Raw genomic sequence first — 24346 nt, 5'->3', positions numbered from 1 at the left:
ACCAACCTTGAATCAATTACTCAATTAAATCGCTGAGTTAATTCATGGGTGTATTGTACTATATGAGTGACTTTTCATTCGCTCTGTTTGTATTGTTGTTAACCTGTATGGGGGTACAGGAGACCTAAAAGACCCGCTCAGCTTTTACGACATGACTGGCAGATGAATTGAAAAGCAACTGATGTTATATTAGATAATTTAAAATAATTAGTTTTTATTTAGAGCTCTTTTGTTTTTAACAAAGAAACACCTCTTGAGTTTATATAACTAACAAGTTTGGGCTTATTTTATGGTGACTTAATTCCATGATGAAGTCAGAACCTTGCTAATGTTAATGCCTTTGGTTTTTTTTTTTTTGAAAACATTAGTTTGTTGTTCACGGTTGTTGTTGTTGTAGCTCTGGGCTTAGAGACTCATTAAACAGAGCTGAGTACTGTACATAGATTAAGAACTTAGAACAAAAGTACATTCATACATAAATAGTTGGTAATTTTGATTTTAACAAATACACTGCAAAGAATTACAACATTTCTATAATTACATATGCATACTATACAAGTATGTATAATCGCAAGTACGTCGCTCGAAAAGTTCCTCCTCTGTTTGTTTATAAAATGTAAATATATATTTGTTATGCTTATTATTTGGACTTCATAATTTGTTTCTATGTATGTATAATGCATTTGAATAAATTAAAATTTGTACAACACTTTGTCATAATAACTCCATTTTTAAATGTTGTCCTTTAAATTTAGATAATTCAACTTTATTGTATTGTTTTCATTTTTTCACTTTTACGCAAAAAGGTACATGTCGTGAGAGGACTAAGCCTGCTAATGGTTCCACCAGCTCTTGTGCTGCAGGCTGTCCAGTTGGACAGGCTAAGGATAAAATGTGAAACGTCAGTACAGGCAGCACTTTATAGGGTCGCTAACAATTTTTAAATGCCGACTAACACTGGCAAGTAAAGGTTCATTAAGCTGTTTAAGAACGTTTGGTATTCTTTTTAGCTATGCCCAGAAAACAAATACATAGCGTCGATTTGTTCAACAGGTGGCATAAAATACTCCTTATATGTATGTATAGTATGTATGTATGTATGCATGTATGTATGTGTGTGTGTGTGTGTGTACATAAATACTTATGTACGTGTATGTAAATACGTGTATATAGGTTTGTATATGCGTTTTGGCATTTCTTCTAGCAGTATGCGTGGTTTGGTGTTGTTAATATTCTTATTACAGCCGCTCCCAAGTATGCTTCTGTCTTTTGCTTAGTCACGCGCTCCGCGCCTGCCTTCTCAGCCTTACTGCACCCACATGGAGGGCGCCCAGAGGGGCTCGTTCTCCAGCCTCTGCACATTGAGCACCAGCTGCTCAAAAGCACTTACGAGCTCGCCATTTACGATCTCGACGTCAAAGAAATGGCCATAGAGGAAGTCAATACGCTCCGCCGACTTGATCATATCCTCGAACTCCTCGTCCGTAAAGCTGCGAGCATTTGCCTCATCAAAGGTGGATTTGGCGCGGGCTTCCGTGCGTGTTGCTTTCAGCACCTCCAGCTCCGGTGGCTGAATGTGAATAAGGAACGGCTTCAGCTGCGGAGTGCGCAGCGTCTTGATGGCCTGGTAATGTGGACTAATCACGCACACGCAGCCCGCATTGACTATTGACTTCACACTCTCGGCTGAGGTGCCGTATAGATGTCCCTTATACTCGCCATGCTCCACAAACTTCCCAGCCGCAATGTCCGCGTCCATCTTGTCACGGGGCACGAAAATATACTCGCGTCCTGCTACCTCCCCGGTTCGCATAGGTCGAGTTGTATCTATGAAAAATATTAAATAATTTTCTTTGAGCTACTATTATACTAAGTATAAAGAAACTTACATGGGACCGGACTGCGAAACTTCTCTGGATCGCGTGCTATCAGACGACGCCGCAATTCGTTGCGACCCACACCGGGTGCACCTATCAATACTACTGGTCGGTAGACTCCTGGTCGCGGATAAAGCTTAGCCACCTCCTCATATGTGGCAATTAGTTCCCGATCGAAGTCATCGTTCTCTGTCAAATCGTACATGATCTTTTTAGTCTTGGGCTGGCGACAGGATGAGTTGCTGCTGCTTGTGTGGAGGCGCGGAGAGCCAGGCGGGGTGGTGCACAATGAGGCGCAAGAACCCGCTGGGTGGAGTTAGTGGCAATGAATGAGTCGTTATGAACAATGTGGTAGCCAATCGGATGCAACGGTTTTGGGATCATGGAAAAGACACAGCCGCATGCAAATTTTAGAGTGGGATTGCAGATGCATGAGTACGAATATAAATGATCTCCACTTACGCTTTGAGTCCAACTCGCTGGCTTCCCGCTGCGTGCGTTCATGTATAATACGACGTTCCTGCAGTGCACGACTTGGAATAAGACCGGCTCGGGCTGAGCGCTCGTGTTCTTTACGTGCCTGCCACCAGTAAGCATCGTCCTGTAATGGGAAAAGTATACTCGAAACTAGTCTCAATATGATTTCCTCAAAAAACATCAGAATAATATTGGCACGGTCTCTTAACTGACAGCAAATGTGAGCTTTTAAATTGGTTAATTAAAATGGACCTGGAGATGCAAATTATACGTTTAATTAGCTGTTTTGGATAGCCATATACATACATATACATACATACAAATTTATGCAAATGCTTGGATTTTGCATGTTTGTAACACATTCATGTTGATGAAAATGACTAGAAAAGTCGTTACAGAGGCAAATATATACCTAACCACCTGCCTGATTCCTTTGTTCGTCTGTGTTAAAAACTAGTTCAATGGATAAGCATATATAAATATTATATGGGTAAATAATTTTTACATGAATTTAAATCATTAATATAATGATGCTTCAATTCAAAATAATAACTATTCTATACTAAAAGCTAGTTTTCTACTACAACAAACACTGAAAGTTGCTCTTAATTCCTTAAATGAATAAAGTATACTGAACTGGACAAAAATTCTCTTTACTAAAAAGAGAAAGTGGATATTATGTGTGTCGTGCTAATTTTTAGCACATAATGGAAAACAAGTTGGACTTAATGAATAGGCTGTGTGAATCTATAAAGCAAAGTATGATTTGTCTGCTCATTTTTGCTGGTCTTAAGCTCAAGATTGTACTTCTTGATTAAACAACAAATCTAAAATGCTTTTTTGGACACATTTAACATAAACACTGGTGTATTTCATGGTATAAAAATTGGAGATGTTAATCATTTTTAAGCCTTGCAGTGATTCCCTGTTAAAAACCAAACAATTTTCTTTTTTGATCGTTTTTATCGACTTTACTCACCTGAGCAACGATGTGCAGGATATCGCCACGTTTAAAGGCCAGACCAGCTTCTTTGCAAGGTATGTAGGGATCCACATCAGGATTGTAATTAAAATGCGCACGAACACGAACTTTGGACTCGCGCTGAGCGCCCTTGGTGTCAGCAGGCACTAGCTTGAAGGTGATGGTGCCCTCTGAGTTTTGCTGCAATTATTTGTTGCCTCTTTTTTAGTTGCCAAATGGTAACCAAAACTGCACATACCAATATGGTCAGCACATCGCCGGGCGTTTTGCCTTCTACATTAATGCTGTTGACCTCGATGACCTCGTCGCCAACGTGAATAAGTCCGGACCGATCGGCTGCACCACCATGCATGATTCGTGCTATTATTATTTTTCCCGTCTCCTCGTCGGTTTTTATGGTGGCACCCTAAAAGTATGCAATAACCTTTTACTATCAGTTGTTCCTCAAAAGCTCGAATGTGCGCGCGTGTGTGAGTGTCCTATGCGTGTACATGTTTGCAGGTGTGTGTGTCGGTGTGTGTGTGCATGTGTGTGGTAGGAGGGGTGTAGTGTTTTTGGCATACAACAGAATGACAACAACATTTTCACTTTTTGTACACATTGTTTGGTGTTGTTGACAGTGTATGGTTATTTTTATTTGTTTATCGTATGTGTGTTGGACTTGGGATATTTGTGAAGAAACTTTGGATTTTATGGTTACACTTTACAGTAAGGACATTGTTTACTTACAACAATCGGTTCCGCACTTTGTGCTCCTGTCTGTGTTTTTTATAATCAATATATTTTTCATTTATATTTTTTATGGAGGGGTTTGAAAATCAATTCGATTTTATACGATGTTTGTTTTAGATTTGTAATACAAAGCAGAATTTACAAAAAACAATTTGTTAGCGAAATTTGTAACATAGCATTGGTTTGTTAATGTTCAATTGATGTGAAAGCGCAGAGAGGAGCAGATTACTACTCTTGTAGATAAAAATATAGCTTAATAGGCAAGAGTTTTGTGTTAGACAGAAAAAGTGAACGATCAGGCAGAAGAGCAAGTCGAGTGCTGTTTTAAGCAGAAAGTGTACGCGTAGCTTAGATATTCAAATATAAGGAATGAAAGCGAAGGAGAGAGAGAGCAAAGTCTGTCTCAAGACATTTTCTGTATAAGCTGTAGGAGTATTGTAATTACAAAGGAATTGGAAGCGTGTGGCATACGTAATTTTTGCTAAGAAATGATTATTAACAAGGCTCCATAAACTTTATAATGATCGCTAATGGTCGATGAGCTCTAACGTCGATGAGTCGTGAGGCAAAGCTTAAAAGGTGTACAGTATCGAGAAACTCACCAGGGGCTCATTGCTCTTTACAAGTTGCACAATTTTAATTGTCTCCTCATCCTCATCCATTTCAATGGGTACTTCCGGCAAATGCGGGTAGAAATCCTTTTGGGCAATGGCATCGTGAGCGAAGAGCACGTGCTAAAAAATCAGAAGAATTAACCAAGGTCCAGTTCAGGAAGCGGTTAGGTCCTTACCTGCACGTGCGCATCCTGCAGCAGATGAAAGGCCTCCTTGCAATCATCGCTTAAATGACAGCGTTGTGACAGCTGCTCCAGCACCTCATAGAGCACCTGGGCAGAGGTGGAGAGCACAGGTGCCAGTCGCTCATCGCGGCCCACCTTGGCGACCTTGGTGTGCACATTGACCAGCGCGTTGAGCTCCTTCGACTCTAGTAACGCTTTTAGAAAATCGATTTCCTGATCATTTGATAAATTATCTGATTCTTTGAGCGTGGTGATCAACTTGGACAGCGCTGAAAATCGTTTGTAGGCTTCAGTATATAATTATGTGTTTGCATGCATATAATATTGTATCTACCTGGATCCCAATTGATGTCCGATGCCATAATGGCAGCTGGCATGCTACACACAGAGAGACACAAGCACAAACACCCCTTGAAGTCTTGTCTGAAAAAAAATAGATAATTGAATTTCCATAAGCCAACAACCCATTGCATGTGCATGAAGTCCTTTGAAATTAAAAATCGATTGCTGACTTTAACTCGATTTGTTTGGAAGCCTTGCGAATTCCACTCTTGAAAACAACAATAAATATGGCTATGAACAACAGAAAGACAAAGAGCGCGCCATGAAAACTTACTGCGTGCTCAATGTTAATTTCGCTGTTACAAACGACTGAACCAAAAGAAAGAAGCAATGGCAATAACAAGTCCAGTCCCGGTTTGACGTCAGTGGCAAGCCAACCACCCACAAAGGACACAAGCACACAAGCAAGGAAAACAACAATAGAGAATAGTTGGCAAAGTTTCGTATCGCACGCGGCATAAACAACATTATCCATACGTCGAGTATATGGAAATATTGTTTTTGGCTCTTGTGCTTCATTAGGCAATGAGGGCGCCCGCCTGTCGCTCTGGCCCCTCGCTCTTCGCCATTTTCGTGTGTCGTGCCAAATTAATGCAAATGTGTGTAGACGAGAGTGTTTGGATTTTTAAAACAAACCTGCTGAATACATTTATCTCAGTGGTACTGATAAGTAAACTAAAAATAAATTTCTATGGAAATGCATTTTAACATTTTGAAGTTAGTTGTAATATTTGATGGTCAAGCAGAATTAAATGCATAGCTAAGTTGTTTAAGCATTATTAAAAAATCGTTCATTTCAATTTAGTTCGAAGCAAATATTTATCAGCATCTCCTAATTATTAAGCTTTAAAGTATTTTTTAAGAACAGAACAAAAGGAACTTAATATTCAAGTAAATCAACCCCTCTCTAATATGTATTCCTACTTTTTACTTTAATTCTTTAAAATGTACATAAAAAGTTAGTTGAAGGCTCTGGAAACCATTGCTAAAATAATGATTTCGTTAGTTTTATGATTTTAATTTTAAGCTAGCCATAAATAAATATTAAAAGAAGTATTTTATTCGTTGCTTGCTAATTCTGTCTCATGGACTGGCAACCGAAATTTCCTTATTTCCAGTTCGATAGATGTTTCCTTTTTTTTTTTTTAAGCCAACGTATTGTGTTATTTTTTTCCTTCAATGTAGAGCAAATGTAGAAGATAAGAAGAATGTATGTTGGAATTTCGATTATTGTTTTCTTTATGAATTTAGCTGGAATGCCAATTTATTGAATCCAAGTAATGCAGAATAACGTAAATTTTCCATTTTTTCACAAGATAATTGGAGAGATTATTTCACAAAAGCTTTTACTGAAAGTTCTCATTTCTAATTATGTTCTAGTTGAACCTTGTTGTTTGTGATAATGCTGCGATTTTCTTTTTCATTCTGCTTGAGCAAAGATAAATTGAATTACTTTTACAGCATATGTACGTATTCTACATCTATGGTTTAGACTCTAGAGCCGTGTTTATATTTCTTTAGTGTATTTAATATAAATAACATTAATTGTATAAATGAGTATATATTGTGTTTTTTACTTTGTTCCTGTACTCTAAGCTAGTAATTCCAATTTGTCTCCATTAGACGTAGCACTTGCCCACTGAATTCTGTGCGTGGGCTTTGGCGGGCGGCCAGTATGAAAGTTAATTAGAAAGAAGGAAAAGGCAATGACAAGAAAGTAGAACAAGGGGAGGCAAGCACAATTTACGACCACTTTTGCAAGCTGCATTGCCACAATCAGTGGTCGACAGCCTTTGTGGTTGTGTCGCCATTGTGGCTGGCTCATAAATTCAGAACATTTAGAGCAGATGGGGAATAAATATAGTACATAATAATCGCTCATACGCCCTGCTGACCCTAGCTCGAAGCTGCATTCTGTTCTCAATTCCTGTTGCTGGCCAGTGGGGCATAAATTATGGCACTGGACAGGTGCCAAGAGCTACGCGAACGATTTTAACAGAAAGGTCAGTAACACTTTGTGTGTCACAGACACACGTGGGCGAAAAATGTTTCTTATGGGTATTTGCATGTGAAGCACACATTAATACCCAGTTCATTGTTTCCTTTACACCTAAAGAGCGTGACAACAGCAGCTGCAAATTATTTCAAAGTTAGCCATGAAACTTTCCACGTTTCTAAAAATAGTTGCGAAGCTGTTGCCCCAGGTTTGATGGGCTGTGACATTTGCATGACCCGCCGTGTTGTCCTTCAACTTGGAATCCAGCTGGGCTTGCCTTAGCATTGTGTTTGATGAACTCTTCGAGGCCTGAAAGGATTGGCACGCAATGCAAAAGGATATAGACACATAAGGACAAGGTTGTTCGAATAGTACAATGTTCATGCCAACGTTTCCGCAAATCGCATTTGTCCAGTATATAGAGCTTGCAAAGGATATTTGCACATATGACGCTATGTAAGGAACAACCTTGAACTACATAGCCGCATGAAATGAAAATGGGCAAACATACATCTGGGTGAAAACTAACACCCACTGACTTCTCATGCGATGTCAGCAGCGGAAACGACGCAATCGACGTCAGCAAGTAGGCGATGCGAGGGTGTGGGTCTGAACCATACGCCAACCCAGTTGGGTATTGGCGCAGCATACTTTTATTTTTCTATAGGCTTCAGATGAAAAGTTTTTTAAAGTTTACCAACATTTTGGTTCGTTTAAAAAACATGGCCCAAAAACTGTAATGCAATGTTATCAAACCAACGGCATTCTTTTGATGGTTTAAAAGTAAACATGTTCAATACTTGTAAGAGGCCTTTTTTTGAAATGATCAAGTTGGAACTTATTAAGAACATACATATGTATAAGTAAAGAAACCCCTGACCTCCACCATGCTAATGGCAAAAGCATCAGGAATATTACATGCAATTTGTAAATGTCATGTGCTGACAAATAAAAGTTGGTTATACCGAAAAGTGCAATTGCGTACTTCTACAAATTGGTGCAGCTGTAATTATTGTACACTGGACTTATTTTCTCACTGTAACACAACTGAACTGTGACCTCAAAATGCATTTGGATTATGAATTTACAATAACCAGAGGGCTGATCTAAAAATTGTGTTGTTGTCTTGTCAATCATTATTGTATACGCAGGGTCTTATTTAAGTGCAGAGCTCCAATTACACTAATTGCGATTACAGGCAAAGGATAGATGCCCATTGCAAAAATGTTTCTGTTTCGAAGCCATAGAAAGGCATGAGAAGCCGTGCTTTGTGTGGGAGTAAGTGCGTTGCCTCATTGTGCACGCCATTCTTTGGAGTGCTGCCCAACAGCGTTGACTTTGTTATGAGTGCTGTATGTGAGTGTATGTGTCTGTGCAAATGTTGCCAAATACAAGGGCTTAATGCGGCTCATGTTGTGTCACAGTCGGTGCTTATTAGGCATAATGATACATGTCAATAAGCCTGCCCAGGCGAAAACGTGCGAACAAAGCCAAATACAGTCCGCCACATCGTGTTCCTCAGACACAGATAAGGCGCTCAAATGACATTCACCTTCCCTGAGAGAGAGAGATAGCGAACGGAGAGAGTAAGAGCTGATAGCTCATGTAGGGGTTGTTTATATTTTCCCACTGAAGATAGGGCTAAAAAAATCTGCGCTAAAAACTGCGGGCTGTGATTTCGTTTTTCTTTTTTTCGCCTCAAGCCGCATTAAATTTATGCAAAAATTGTGTGAAATTTGTGAAGCAAATAAGCGACAATTATACATATAGTACATACATTTTACAAACATATATATATATATGGATAAAAATTAGCTGGTCACCCTGTCCGCAGAGCAGGCGGAGAGTTATTCAAATGAGAGCCTGACGAGAGTAGAAGCAATCGGAGCGGAGGCATTAGAAAATTTTGTAGCGATTTTTATTGAAAATAAAATAATTCCAAAGGCACAAAATGACTTGTACACCAATATTAGGACTCCGTTACGAATGGGTATCAGCTGGAGCGTGAACTTACCCAGTGTCTGACAAGCTCTTTGTGATCGAAGCGGTTGGTTATTGCAGTTTTTGGTCGTTCACAATTAAACAATAAACATAACAATTTTTCTAGCCGCTCTGCTGCAAATTTTCCACTACTATGCTGGCTTGTTTTATTTTTAAACACTTTTCTAACTTAGACACAGGCACGCACACTCAGACAGAAATGATAGTTCATCTATGGCAGGTATATGTATATATTTAGCAACAACAAGATGAAATGTTTCGCTATTTTTAGTAGACACCATGCGTAGGCTTATTGCAGCTGCCCAATTGTTGTTCTTGCTGGTGTTGCCGTTTGCGAAGCTCCAGCAGTTAGGTAGGAATGTGCAATAGGTGATGGTAATTAGAATACCTTCGGGCCTGCTTCTAATTGCAGAAGCAACTACGACGACCCTGCTGGGCCAGGTCGTTGAAATAACGGCACTAAATGCTGTAATTGCGACAAAGTTGGCGGCGCGTTGTTCGCGTGGAGCAAAGCGAGGAGCGACTGACTGAGTGTGGCTGCCATTCAGAAATGGTGGCACAGTGTGTCGCTGTCACCACCATCAGAGAGTGGAGAGCAGATGGAATGAAAGAGAGAGGGACAGAGACGGAGAGAGAGAGAGCGTTTCCGTGGGGTTGAAAATGCGCATGTCAGCAGAATTAAACTACGTATGTGCATTGCATACAGGGTGTTTGAAACCGTTTTTATTTGGCACAGAATTTCTTAAGCTACAGTTATGGCTAACAATAAACTATTGGGCTTAGCCCAGAACTCCCGCACCTCCGAGCAAGCCGGCACCACCGGCGGCTCCAAAACCAGCAAATCCGCCGCCCACTTTTTTGTCATAGCGAGCTCGAAATCCTCCGCCGCCGAGAGCACCAAGGCCGTGGCTAAAACCACCGCCAAAGCCGCGCGCTCTCACTCGATAGCTCTCGTGATAACGCTTGAAACCACCACCGAATCCTGCCGCTCCACCTATGCCACCAACAAGACCCCCTGCGCCACCCAAGCCAGCAATGGGTTGCTGCTGTTGTTGTTGAAGCAGCACAGGCACTTGTTGCACACTCGCCACGTTTCCTACCACAGGCACTTGCTGCAGGCTGCTAAACCCTCCGCCGCCACCATCAAACAGATCAGCTCCTCCTCCAGCGCCAGCTACCAGAGGGTGCGCACTAATTGTAAACACACAGCACAGGCCGGCTAACAATTGCAGAAGACGTTTCATTTTTACTGAACCGCCGACGAGTACACTTTGAAGCGCCTGCGCAGGCATCTCTTGGTTTTATGGCACATATGACGTGCGACATGAGGCACGCAAAGGCGTCGAAATTCCCCCATCCATGCTTTATTTGGACACGCATTTCACAATCGCAGCAGCGCCCATGACCTTCAATCAGTTGTGATAATGTTGCTGACGAGGTGTGAACTATTCCGAGCATCGGGCAAACCCATTAGAATTGTGCCACATACAGCATACATATGAGTACACTTCAAATATATTCGGTTAAGTGCTGATGTTGCTTTTTCAGGAAATGAAGGTGTAATTTGAAATAGTAGTAGGTAGGTTCACATTTATTTTAAAAATGACTACTAGTCAGATTGGTGGGTTTTTTGGATGTTTGTTCCTCGGCCTCTTATTAAATGAATTTTGTAAAAAATGAGATCAAAGGAGACAAACAAAACAAAACAAATCTCACCTACGGCTGTGAGTTGGTTTTGTTTCTTTACTTTTGCTTCTAATCTAATTAGTTTAAAAAAAAATCAGTTTTTTCCTCTACATAAGTTTGTAAGGTCTACAGCGTCTCTGGCCAAATTTGGCTATAAATCATGGCCGTATGGAAAATAAAATTACCTTAATGTTTAAGACGCTTTTTCTTCTTTTCTTTCTTTTAAGTTGAAATAATAACGTACTATTATTATTATTTTTTTTTTTAAATCTGTGTTCCCAGCCTCATTACATCATGTGATGATTTATTAATATAAATAAAAAATATAATAAATAAATCCAAAAAAATATGTACATATGTATGTATATTCGGATGTATGTTCGGATCCTGTATACTTTTTCATGAATTTTATGGTTTTTTTCTCTAAATAATCAATTTCATCTTTTAATCCATGTACATGTTCTGTTTTCCATGATTCTTCTTGTTCGCCCGTGCCCGAGTTTTTAGACAGCACTTTCCAGTTCATTTTTGAAGGGTACCTCAATTTTCTCCAACTTGAGGATCCAATTGTTCAAAAAATAAATTGTTTAAGTTTATGCTCCATACGTTTAAGCACAGGCAAAAATAACTCGGACTATTATATTATTATATGGAATATTTTTAATATGGTATTAAGACATGTGACCAAACATTTTTTGATCTCTCTGTATTTTTGAATGCAGTGCAATGTTAGTATAAATATTAATTATATCAAAAACTGGGGTCAGGTAATGACTATTCATCAGATATTATCGGACCTGAAGGAAATGATTTAGTTGATTAAATTATTTCTGCCAGTGTATGCCCATTGTCTGGCTGTACTTGAAGAGTGGTCATGCAATGCTTTGGGATCTTTCTGGCGCCTTTCAAGCCATGAATCGGTGAGACGTGTGAATTGGAAATGCAAATAGAAGCCCAGCACGATGGATACTAATTAATTTGCATAAATAAGACCCATTACCAGAGCTAGTCAAACAAACGAGCGCGGCACAGCGACCACGACAGTATCCAGTAACCGAATAGTTATCGTATCGCTATGCATCAACCCACGGTTTATGTCTTATTTGCTTTGATTTTGGCGCTTGGCGAGCACGTGGCAAGGGCTACTCCGGTGATTGCCAGTGGAAAAGGTGGCGAAATAGTGCGCAGGGCTCGACACATTGGCGGATTCGGAGGGGGTGGAATCGTAGGCGGTGGCATAGTGGGTGGCGGCATTGTTAGTGCGCCAGCCATACATTCTGTCCCTGTCGTCTCCAGTGTTCCAGTTATAACAAGTGTGCCGGTGCTAACGACAATATCTACGGTACAAACGGTTCCCACCTACGCCGGCGGATACGGTTATAATGGCTATGGCCTGAAGAGTGGTGGCTTTGGCGGTTTCGGTGGCTTTGGCGGCGGCTCTTTGCTTGGGGGCGGCATTGGATTTGCTAAGTTCCAAGCAAAAGGCTTTGGCATCGGCGGTGGTTTTTTCGGCTAATTGAGACTCGCAGGCATCATTAAAACTGAGAAGAATTGTTTAACTCAAACCGCTTAAGTGCTTTAAGAGTTTGTTTGTGTTCAAAGTTGAAATAAATAAACAAATTTGATGACGTTGCAGTATTTTGTTGTTGTGGTCGAGACTGTTTATTTGGTTTGTTTGCATTTGAGTTTCAGCTTACATATTTATTCAGTTTTATCACAAATTCGAAAAGACGCAAACACAACCCAGCCGAGCCATTAAGTGAAGTGTGGAACGAGTGTGAGCGACCACTTCTGTATGTCCGAGTGTGTCCGGACCGCGTCATAAGCCCAAGAGCTTGTCGAGATCTACGGTGGAATTTTGAGTGTTAAATATGATTGAGCAGCCGCGTCATTAAGTCGAGGATGGTCTACATTTAAATTGAGCTTGGTTTCAAAAATATTATGAACTAACAGAACTTTCCGATGAAATAAATATATTACATATTTTTTAAAATCAAGTTTAAGTTATATTCCGAAATACAAATGATTTATCTACATTGACTATTCATCTAAATAAAGTATTAATATGTATTATAAATACTCTCAGAAATTAGTATTATAATTTTATTTTTATGATATGTTTTTTGACCATATTTTAAAACAGATATTTCAGCTCTTTAGTTTTAAGAATTAAAAATATATTATCTTGAGTTTAACTTGAAATACTTAATACGAAGTCCATTAGAGAGTGCCTACAAATCTTACCACAAATATAATTTCAAGAAGGTTCGAATTACAAATATGTATATTATCTTGACATTCACTTGAAATACTAAGTACAAAGTCCCCTTGAGATCAAGCCCGATCGGTATTGGCTAAGCCTACAAATCTTACTAATAACACCACAAATCGAATATCAAGAAGCTTTGAGTTGGCGCGTAAAGTATACCAACTCTTTCATCTTTCAGAACTTTATTTATGTCTGTAAACAAACTATTTATATCTTAAAGTTTTTGCAGGGCCAAGTGTGGCATCAATATCAAAACAGGTCTTTTGGGTCCACTGTAATGGCCAATACCCGTTTCCGCGTTTTGTTTCGAACAACGCTTGGATCGAGCCAATTTTGAAAACAACTTCATCTTGATGTCGTTTTTTTTGGGGTTTTTTTCTAATTATTTGTGCTTCTATCGCAGAACACATATGTATGTAGTATATGCGAGTAAAGTATATGAATACAATACATACTTCAATGACATAATGCTATTGAACCTCATTAATAGTGGCAAAAGCCAGAGGAGTAGTGAATATTTGTGGCTATAAATAAAAGCGAACCCCACAAATGAGTTTCAGTTTCTAACAAAATTTGATTCTTGCCAAGTGCGCGATGAGGTTCGTGTCTGCTTTGGTGTTTCTGTGCCTAAGCGCTGCCCTGTGCACCACCCAGTGTGGTGCTATAGATGCGGAGCAGGAGTTGGCTCCGGCCCCACTAGAGGTTGCTCTGAAGGAGGGTGAGCAGCAGGCGGAAGGGAATGAGCGTAAAGCACGCCAGTACTTTGGACCACCACCTCCGTTCTTCGGCCCTCCACCGCCGCCATTTGGATACGGCGGCTATGGCGGTGGTTTTGGAGGTGGCTTTGGAGGTGGCTTTGGCGGCGGTTTCCAACGCACCCGAGTCGTCACTCGCACGCGTGTGGTGAATCGCTATAGGGGAGGGGGCTTTGGCGGTGGCTTCTATGGCTAAGAGAGCAGGATTGTGAAGTTTATGGGATTACATCTCCCTAGATATTGTGATAATTATTGATTCCCACATGATTTTACGTTATTGGAATTGCTTTAATAAAAATGTTTATGTTATTCATGTAACGGCGTCTTCTTTATGAGGGCAATCAATTCCTAGGCTTGTTTATGGTGCGAGAAAGTTTATCAAAGAAACCGAAGCTCTAAGACATACTATAAGTGCTAGGTAAGCCATTTGGTAGAGTCCAAAATGCGACTGACTCTGGCTCTGGCTAGTTTCGTGTTTCCGCTGCTGCTTGTCTCGGCGGCTTCACTTCTAAACGAACGCGAATACGATGCGCAGGTAGCGCCACCGACCATAACTAAAGGTATTTTTTTCTAATTATATTTACTAGAAAAATATGAAAACAAAGTACAGTCGACTCTCGTTATCAAATGGTTCGAAATTTGTGAGAGAAAATAAATAAAACTTCGAATTATTAAGTGTTGATCAATAATTATTTATTAACTGCTATTCTATAACAATGTCAAAAGAGTAACAGTAACTGAATGATAACTAAACAAACCAGTTCGTGTGAAGTGTGTGTCAAATAGCCAATCTAATCATAACAAAAACAAAGGCTCGTGTACAGTTACCGGGCTGATCTTAAGCGGTGACCGTTAGATGCGCAGAAGTCGATTTTTGGGTCTGCTTGGCGGTAAGAAGTGTAAGTCTATACAAGTTTGAACTTGTCGCAAAATGTACTTACATACAATCTTACCGCCTCTTTCTCTATGCAACTTTGAATTGTCGAGTGTTGGACGCCGATGAGCTCGAATTAACGCGTTCTCTTGTTATATAGCTCTGATTTTTTAGTTCGAGTTACCCAGTGCACAAAAATGTATTGATGTAGTTCGAAATATAAAGATGTTTTGTAGGGAACTCGTGATAACTTGGAATAACTTATTAACAAGAGCCGACTGTATTTAAGTCGGAGCCTCAGGTATTTAATCGGATGAGTTGAAATGAAAGGCCAAAATGGAATCTTTAATTGATTTGCTAATTATTAATAAGAAGAATCATAATAAATGCCTAATCGTTGTTAAATGGGTGCAGCATTACTATTCAGTGACCAAAAGATAAACAAATTTCTATTTGCACGAAAATCGGGTTTTAAATAAAAGCTGACAAATATATTGTGTATCAATAATTCGTTATTTGTTTCTAGTTAGAAGCATGCGGTCCACTTCCATTAGATGTGTATACATTTAATTCTAGATATCTTTGCCAATTTACAGGCCATGGACCACTGGAATTATGGCAGAGCTTCCGTGCTCAGCTGCGGCTGCGCACACGTCAGACCCTGAAACGTTTTCATCTACTGCCACAACAGCCGCAGACTAGGATTAAAATAATGACAATTAGCACCACGGAGGCACCACTGCAGTTCTATGGCGCACTAAACCCCATATTTCAGGAGGATACATTTTAAATAATACTGAATAAAAAATTACATTTATTTGGCTTACAACATACATTTTGTCACTAAAATTCTAAATTCACTAAAAATGTTTATTAAAGAGGCCTTTAAATCCGCCTAAGCCACCACCGAAGCCGTGTCCGCCAAATCCTCCGCCAAATCCATGGCCCAGTCCGCCAAGGCCGCCACCAAATCCATGTCCCAATCCACCAAAACCACCGAATTTCCCTCCTAGTCCGCCCAATCCGCCTAGTCCTCGGGCCACACGCTCGCCTTCCGGCTCATCGGCATTGTGGGTCTGCGCGCTCTGCTCCACATCCAGCAGGGTGAGTGGTGTATCGGCGATGGCTTCGACGGGCTGCTCGTTCAGCGTCACAGGCAGGGCCCACGAGGTGCAGATACAAACGGCAATGATCAGGGAATAGAGTGTGGAGTGGTTCATTTTGGACGTTTGTTGCTCTTGCTTGACCGCCTCGGTACTTAATGGTCATTATTGTGAAGCCATGCTTTTTATACGAGTACACCACACCACTCATGAGGCACATTTTTGGCACAGCGGCGCCTCGATTACTTCTTGTAGAGTCTGCGCCCAGGTGCTAATTGCAAATATACACAATACGCACCATTTTTCTAGCCCAAAATTTACTTTCATTCATCAAAATTGTCAAAATGTTGGGTTTGGCAAAAATACTCGTAGTGTGTCTGTTGATTGGTATGCAAACATTTCCCACAACCATGCGGTGCTGAGTTGCTGAGCTGCTTCTTGGTCGGCGTTTGCCTATTTCTTTAGCTGCATGTTACATCATGTTTGCTGATGTGTTAGCTGCTCACTTGTTGTAGGAACTTGTTAGCATTTTGTACTTGAAAATTAATTGTGTTGGCCTTAAGCCGTCATGGCCCTGCTTTACAATTTTCGTGTTTGAGTAAAGCTGTGTGTAACTCAAGACTTTTAACCAAAAAGGACAGCCCTGCTGCTGTCAATATCAATTTGTATAGTTTACGCTCTTCAAAGCGATTATATTACTAATACATTATTATAAATCGTCACGTATTGTTATTGTGGAAATCTATTTTATTTTTTTTCTATTCTTTCTCAAATATTCTCAATAAAAGAAAACTTTTTCCTAAGAATTTCCCATTTTGTTGCTGATAATGATGAGAAAATGGCATCATGAAGAACTTAGTTGATAATGCCGAAGAAGTGAGTCATTTCAAAGATATCGATTAGAAATTTATAAATAGACTTCATATTTCTGCAAGATAAGTTCTGAGAGGGGGACTCCTATAAACATATTTTCCCTTGATTAAAACAAAAATCTTTGATATTTTTAAGTGATTCTAATTTTTGTTTAAACTTAAAAAATGACAGTTCAAATTTAGTTTATAAAAATCTAAGGAAAATATCAAATACTTAAAAAAATAAATAAATTAGTTTTCAATCGAAATAAGTGATCTGATGAGATTTCTATTCTGTTTCCCTTTTTGTTTTTAGCGTTAAATATAATCAGGAATATGCCCACCATTATTATTAATTACTTTTAAAATGCGATCTGACGCACTCTGCTATGATTTCTTCTTCCAATTGTCTTCCTTGCATATAAATCTTGCTGGAAAGGATTACCCTAAAGCAATAGGTCTACCGATAGGTGATTTTTTTTCCTGGCTTCACATATGGTAGCAAAGAATAAGGCCTAAATGGGTCAATTATATATTTTATAGCTGATATTTTCCCGCTTTGTTTATTTGCATTATTAATAATAGTATTGCATTCTAATTTAAGACAATTTCAAAACAAACGCATGCTTAGTCCTATTTGTAACGACGTCGGAAAAAAACACGCACAACCTGAGATCAATTGTTGTTTTTGAGTCGTTAATTAAAACACGTCAGGATTTCACTGACGCTTGCCGGTAAAAGCAGAAAAGCGGCCGAGGCTCACACATGTTTATGATATGTATATTTAGTAACTGTGTTCTCATAACTTGATTTCTAAAATTAGTAATCATTTTGTTAGTCTTTACGTGCGACGTGTATCGCTAATTTGTGACTATTATCGTCTATTCGCTTAGCACTTAATTCTAGACGCGTCGCTGGCTACACGAGTCCGTATCGCTGCCCCCTCTCCATTGCTCTGTGCCGACGTCGCATGTAACGGTTATAGTTGGAGTCGTCGAAGAAGTGCTCGACGGGTTTGCTCGACGGCTGCTGTGGCTGCTGGGGGAGATGGTACCACCAAGCTGTTGTTGTTTGGGATTTGCGACGACGTCTGCCTTCATTAATGTAGGATATATGAGGCGCGTTGAAATGAGTCTTTCTAATCGGATTCGTTCGCGGGTGGCGTACTGAGTCCTGCACAAAGGCACGTGACCAGACGAGTGGGTCCAAGCTCGCATCGTAGCTGGCATCGTGAGGGCTCCACCAGGGCATTCCATTAATTTCCTGTCCAACACTTATCAGCAGCAGCAGAAAACCCAGGAAGAAGTATTTAGTTGTTGGCAAAGAGGTAATTTTCCAGGAGCTCATGTTTATAGGTTGCCTGCCAGTTAAAGACTGATTTCCTTCAGGTTGCTGCCTGCTCTCTTATATGCAGTAACCTGGACTCGACTGTGTTTGTGTGTGTTATTTAATTTTGCTGCATTGCTAAGATTGCGTTTGAGAGTTGACGGGCTCTGCCATCATATCCTGTAAATAGGCCATGCAACTTTTTTCAAGTCAAATGTTGGGTTTGTTGATTTATATCATACCCTTCGGTTTCATTGTGAGATTTTCCATGGCCTACCTGCCATCCCAGCCTAGCACTGTTTCGCACTGTATCCCTAAATTGCAGGTAGAAATGTCGTTCCAGACTGAACACGGCCTTAACTCTGTTTCTGTTGTTGCCAAACGCTATTGTTTGCCGCACTGGGACCTACTTTTAGTTATTTAGTGTGCAAATCGCAACAAAGTGTTATAAATTATGATATTCGATTCTTCTTAAAGAAGTGAGTGCACAGAATAAAAAGCGCAACGGGTTGTCCAGCATTTCCTTTGCTCTCACTTTTATCTTTATGTGTCTTGCACTGAACGCTTATCTAGGTACACTCTTAATTTCATTTTAATGCTGTCTTCTTGACTAATTGCCTGGTGTGGTTTTCTCGCATTTGAGTCATTACTTAATGGGTCTGACAAAATTAAAGCTCGTGTTCATGGCATGTTCAACAGCAATTAATTGCACGGTGAACGGATAACTTGGCTAACGAATGTTTACACAGATGAACACTTTCAGCTTATACAACTGGAGTTTTTCTGTTAAGTACATCTATCGAGATTTTTTTCCTATAGCTGGTGGAATAAAAACCAAGAAAGCAATGCCAGAGTCGAGCCTGCTCAACTCTTAAATACCCTGTACCCACTCCCACACAAAAAAAATTGTTTAAAACTATTTTTTCAAATTATTTGTTGAAATATAAAAATATATAAAAAATAAATATAACCATACTTTTTTTTTATAAATATAGAACTGTAATTGTTCTGTTATTATTTACAACTACTTAGTATATATTTATTTATATTAGTATATATTTATTTATTTATTTCATCGACAAACAATGCAGTCGATGTAAAAGAAAAAGAAAACAAGAAATCAATACAAAAGAGAACTTAAACTAGAATAAAGCTATAGGAATAAAAAGCCTATAAAAATGACACAAATATCTAATATCGAATCCGACACGGTGGGGAAATTTTATTTGCCAAACTGCCAGCTATGCCCCGATTCACAGCAGAGGGTAGTCAGATAAGTTATTAGACCTAACAAAAAAAGGAATGGAGATGAAAAAATAGCAATAGAAGATAAAAGAAAAAAAAACTTAAATAATAAGAGATAAAATATAATTAAAAGCTAAAGGTGAAGAATCACTGACCCGTTGGGGGACAATTTATTAGCCAGTCCGGCAAGCTATGCCCCTACTCACAGCAGTGGTGATCAGTGATTCTGCCGGAGGTAGCTGAAAATAGAAGCTTTTAGTGAGGGGAGAGAGAGCTCACTTGAGATTAAAAAGTAAAGAATTATAATTAGAGCATAATACTCGAAAAGGGTTGTAAATCAAGCTTATAGAAAAATACAAATTCAGCTTAAACTAGGAGTTTAGTCTTATTTAATTATTTATACTTTATATAATTCTAGTGGCAAGATAAGCTGGGTGTGACCTCTTCAGCCTCCTTCTTACTTATCTTCTTCCTTTTCTTCGCCGTTTCAGCAGGCGCCTTGCTAATACATTTGCATGGATTCGCAGATGCTCCATGTATTGAACAGCCTGCTTATTTAGCACGCACCAACTTTCTGCATCCCTAGATCCTTTTCTATATGTGCCATTTTCATCTGTTAGTAGGCGAAGGGTTTTCGCTTGCAGGATCCGGATTTTCTGCAGGTGTGCTTTAGCAGCGATTCCATAAACTTGCAAGCCATATCGCCAAGAGAGAGCGATTCAGGACTTATAAAAAGTGACTTTGTTTCTCAGTGATAGTTTTTTGCTGGTTAGGAGCCATTTCATTTTCGGTGCGGGCAAAGCTGTTGTAGAGATTACACTTATGACTACAACTTCCTTTCCATTCCACCTAACAATATGAAACTTAACATGAGGACATATCAGCACAAACAGGATGCAATTGCCAAACTTTAGTTAAAAATTGCAACGGGAGTTATGAGAGTGAGGGACTAAATCAGAAACGAAACATGTAATTTCTCGGGCTCAGCAGATCTGGATACCAAGATCGGTTATGCTAGCTCTTATACAGATGGTCAGGCGGACGGAAAAGCAGACATCGCTATATCAACTAGTCTTGTCATCCTGATCGAGAATATAACTTTGGCGGGTCTGTCACGCCTTCTTCTACGTACATGCGTACAAAACTAGTATTCGCCTTTACCCCATTGGCTATAAAAACATAAAATGTTTTAGTTTTTAAAAGAGAATCTATCTATTTCCCGTTATATTTCCCGGGGATATTCAATATTGCTGGCCAATGTAGCACACATTTGAATTTGTTTAAAGTGTAAATAGTGCCGTTGAAGCTGACTCCAAACACTTTGCTGCACTTTCATTGCCATTACCATAAAACAGCATGAGTGTAAAGCCTGAGCTTTGTACTTGACACCAGCAGCTAGACAATTTTCACGCATGCAAAAAAGGCCCCTAAATAACCAATCAGATGGGGACCCGAATGCATGCCATAAACAATTGTGAAATGTAAGCCACGAAGACACCAAGAAACCAGTTTAACAGCAGCCAGACCTGGAGGGCCAGTGCGAGCAGCGCGTCAGTGCAACCTCAGCAGCGGCAGCAGCCAAAGAGGTGACAGAGGTTGTAGCCACGGCAGCTGCAGCAATTCTAAGTCTAAGTCCGGCTTTGCCCACTTTCTGAAAAAAAAGTGTGAAGAGTGCTTAGATAACGGCGCTATGCGGGAGACAGGCAATCGACACAGCTCCGCAAGCATCTGCAACGCATCCAAAGAGAAAAGTGGCACGAGACAGACCAACGGACAATTTTTGGCCGTCTGGGTCTGGCCGACAATGTGGTGTGAGTATAAAAGCCAGAATGGCCACGACGTTGGCTTATAGTGCGTATTCAAAGTTCTAGCGAAGATGAGCGCAAAGTCTTTGCTGTTAAGGCTGCTGGCATTGTTGTTGCTAGTGATTGCAGTGGTCAGTCAAGCAACTGGACCAAGACAACATTACGCTGGACAACAGCTTCGACTGCCCAATGGCTACAATATGCGGTTGGGACCACTTCCCACCCGTCTGGTTGGAAAGGGTGCCTACACTGTGCCCAAGAAACGCACACCTCTGGGCCCAAACTTGCCCGCGAATGACAAACACAACAGACTGCAGCAGCATCAATTGCAGCAGCAACAACTGCAGCAGCAACAATTCCAGCAGCAACAGTTGCAACAGCAACACCAGCGGCTTCAATTGCAGCGCCTGCAACATGCCCATTGGGCAACGGCGGGCGGGAAGAGACAACCATGATTTGTTATTTAAATGCTTCTGTATTTTGCTAAATAAATAATATAAATAAACGCTGAATAAATAAAATGTAAGCTATTTTATAGCCACCTTAGAAGCTGGGAGCATAGCCATTTGCATTCATGCTCATGCGGTCCAGGATACCGACTCCAAAAGGATATGGCGTCAGTTGTTGTGGCATTTGGCCAACAGATCCTGGCTGTTGATATATTCCTGTGGGCACTGAGCCGCCGGCTAGTCCCTGGGCATTGGCCATGTTGATAATGTTGTTTAAAGCAGAGTAGTTGTCCACTGTTTGGGGAGTTTGCGATGCGAAGCCATTCGGCTGCAGCTGGGCACTGGGGTACACGTTGCCAAACATGAAGCCAGCTGTATTGCCGGGATAACCAAAGCCGAAAGCTCCAGGAGCTCCTGAGAAACTTCCAGGCAAAGTTCCAGCATCAAAGTTGGTCGGGTAAGCGGCGGCTAAGTTTCCCTGCAAACCAGGCAGCGGTCCCTGTAGCTGTACATTGGGCAGCGATGTGGCACCAGGTGCCAGTCCAGATCCATAGAAAATTCCTGGGTAGCTGGGATAGCGCGCCAGCTGCATGCTGGCTGCATTTAAAGCGAGCTGATTGATTGGCATCTGCAGACCTGCCATCGCCATAGGCATTCCCAACTGTACAGGCATGCCAGGCTGCATTGGAGCAGGGGGTGTGCCATTGGCCGAGTTAGCTGCCATCATTTTGAGATCGGCTTCCGTGGGAGCGCCGCTCTTCATTTGCCGACTCTCACGCTCCTGGACAGGCTGAGCTTGGCCGCTGACCAGCAGCAGCAAAAGCACGCCTACATTGCTCACATACACGGCAGATGACTTCATTTTCGTAACGGTTCCGTTGGACGACTGTTTGCTTCCGGCTTGCCGGGGTCGCCTTTTATGGGGCGCTAGCGCAACTTTCTTTTGCAATTGCTCACTGGCCATGTTGCATGATTTTGGTTTTCTTTTTACTCCAAGAGTGAGCGTGAACTCGTAAAACTTTTTAAAGTGAATTTTTATATTTTTATGGTAGCAAAAGTTGAAAATGAGGCAAAAAAACGCACATTGTCTGCGTTTTGTAATCTCTTTATAAGCAATTTGCACCTCAAGCCTAATGCTAAGAGCAAATAAGGTGTGAAATATCTCGGGGCGCGGTCAAAAAAGGCATCGAAAATTGGCCAAGCAGAAAATTGTGAAGCACATGTGGTGAGTAGGCTGTGACTGAAAAGTGGCTATTGTTTGATGTCTGTTGTTAAGTCAATGTGCGATTTTAGCGAAGAGTACTCGTAGCTGAGTGTACATACGAATGACTTAGGCAACGAACTTTTACAACTCGTTGCCTAAAAGTATGCAACACCTTTGCATACCACCATTTATGGCACAGGACTGACATGCAGGGAATTATTGCATCGCTCCACTCTTCCCATTTGTCTACAATCACAACTTGTGTACCCTGTACCCAAAAGCGTAGAAGGGTATTCTAGTTTAGTGTGCTTGTACAAGTATGATGAAGGAGAACTGGGACACCCCACAAAGTATACGAGTATGCAGTATATTTTGCGTATTATTTATTTTATTTATTTATTTATTTACCTTATCCTAGCGTTACAAGTATCAGGCTACTTTTAAATTATTACACTAGTCCTTACAGTTTTAATTATATCAAGTTTATTGTTAAGTTATTTTCATATTATTAATTTTAGTTGTAACATTGAACATTTTTATTATTCTTTATAATTGTATATATTTTTTAGGATTGTTTGATTAGTTTTATACTCAATCTATTTGGCCTACTGAACTAAGACGAACAGCGAAGTTAAAGAAACGCATTTCCGAGCTTGCTAATTTAAATTTTGTACAAACTATGTTAGTCGTTCTTCTTGATGTGGTGAAAGCAATTTTGTCGTGTAAATAATTCGGTTCCTTAAGTGTAATAAGAAGAAGATTAGGGTTCTAAGTTTAATTCATGCGTCAAGGACAGATTGTATATTTTGTTGGCGTACGTCGTTATTGAATCTCTTCTTTGAATGTTGAAAATATACTGTGCTATGCTATTAAAAGCTACTTTTATTTTGTTTTGGCTTACAGCATCGCAATTTCCGAAAATTTCTATTCCATAAAATAGCAAGGGTTTCAGGCATGTCTTGGCTATAAGGAGCTTTAGTTTTACAGGAACAAAATTATGCGTCGAAGGCAGACGCCTTAGTGCGCTATATAGTTTTCCAACTTGCTTATTGACATGGTCGCACCAAGATAATGATTGATTGATAGTTATTCCCAGGTTTATTGCCTGCTCTACGTACTCAATGCGCTCGTTGTTAGGGCGTACTTGCTCAAAATTGAGTGTGTTAATTTTGTTTATATACTTGTATTATTAAGCATTGCTACTTGCCGTTAATACTTGCCACTTTTGCTTACTTATATACTTATGTATATATTTTATTTTATTAAGTAAATTAAATTAATTTATATTTAGAAAAGGTCGTTAATATAAGACACGAATCCATGCAGCTATGCATGAATTATTATTACTTTGTTAAGTATCTGAAGGGGTGGACACAGGTATCTGTGTGTAGTAATGTGTGAATAATTATGTGTGTGGGGTAATGCTAAAAAATAATGTAGTGCTTGCTTACTTCTGTTGACACAAAGCGGGGAGAAAGTTTTCGGATAATGAGCTGTTGGTGCGGCTTTTTGTTTGCCTGTAATTTCTTCCTTTGGTTGCTGTTATTTATTCTTTAACTATTATTCGTAACTA

The 24346-nt window shown here is 40.1% G+C and overlaps 5 protein-coding genes across 8 annotated transcripts; 1 reads left to right on the top strand and 4 right to left on the bottom strand.

The window, feature by feature from the left end:
* Positions 1 to 744: 744 nt before the first annotated feature.
* On the bottom strand, positions 745 to 9703 carry LOC115621650 (MAGUK p55 subfamily member 7). 4 transcript variants are annotated; one of them, XM_030515355.1, is made up of 10 exons: positions 9220 to 9703; positions 5202 to 5290; positions 4859 to 5136; positions 4671 to 4802; positions 4066 to 4095; positions 3575 to 3742; positions 3334 to 3516; positions 2340 to 2478; positions 1890 to 2183; positions 745 to 1827 (listed from the first exon to the last, which is right to left on the bottom strand). In XM_030515355.1, exons 2-10 carry the CDS (start codon positions 5242 to 5244, stop codon positions 1307 to 1309), a joined length of 1788 nt encoding a protein of 595 aa, XP_030371215.1. In that variant the 5' UTR covers positions 5245 to 5290; positions 9220 to 9703; the 3' UTR covers positions 745 to 1306. The 4 variants fall into 4 exon arrangements, with proteins under 4 accessions (XP_030371215.1, XP_030371230.1, XP_030371224.1 ...); XM_030515370.1 differs by having other exon boundaries at positions 1890 to 2066; XM_030515364.1 differs by lacking the exon at positions 4066 to 4095.
* A 282-nt stretch (positions 9704 to 9985) lies between these two features.
* Positions 9986 to 10450, bottom strand: LOC115633861 (glycine-rich protein 23). The gene has a single exon (XM_030531356.1). The coding sequence runs from the start codon at positions 10448 to 10450 to the stop codon at positions 9986 to 9988; it is 465 nt and encodes a 154-aa protein (XP_030387216.1).
* Positions 10451 to 11967: 1517 nt separating this feature from the next.
* Positions 11968 to 12408, top strand: LOC115633850 (keratin, type II cytoskeletal 1). Its single transcript, XM_030531345.1, has one exon. It carries the CDS (start codon positions 11968 to 11970, stop codon positions 12406 to 12408), a length of 441 nt encoding a protein of 146 aa, XP_030387205.1.
* A 3242-nt stretch (positions 12409 to 15650) lies between these two features.
* On the bottom strand, positions 15651 to 16010 carry LOC115633840 (glycine, alanine and asparagine-rich protein). The gene has a single exon (XM_030531334.1). The coding sequence runs from the start codon at positions 16008 to 16010 to the stop codon at positions 15651 to 15653; it is 360 nt and encodes a 119-aa protein (XP_030387194.1).
* A 5653-nt stretch (positions 16011 to 21663) lies between these two features.
* On the bottom strand, positions 21664 to 22533 carry LOC115633831 (trithorax group protein osa). The gene has a single exon (XM_030531322.1). It carries the CDS (start codon positions 22531 to 22533, stop codon positions 21664 to 21666), a length of 870 nt encoding a protein of 289 aa, XP_030387182.1.
* Positions 22534 to 24346: the final 1813 nt, after the last annotated feature.

Source organism: Scaptodrosophila lebanonensis, unplaced genomic scaffold (assembly GCF_003285725.1).
Source record: "Scaptodrosophila lebanonensis strain 11010-0011.00,11010-0021.00 unplaced genomic scaffold, SlebRS2 tig00000001-arrow-pilon, whole genome shotgun sequence".
NCBI lineage: Eukaryota > Metazoa > Arthropoda > Insecta > Diptera > Drosophilidae > Scaptodrosophila > Scaptodrosophila lebanonensis.
The sequence above is the reverse complement of the archived record's forward strand: the minus strand, read 5'-3'. Positions and strand labels throughout refer to the sequence as shown.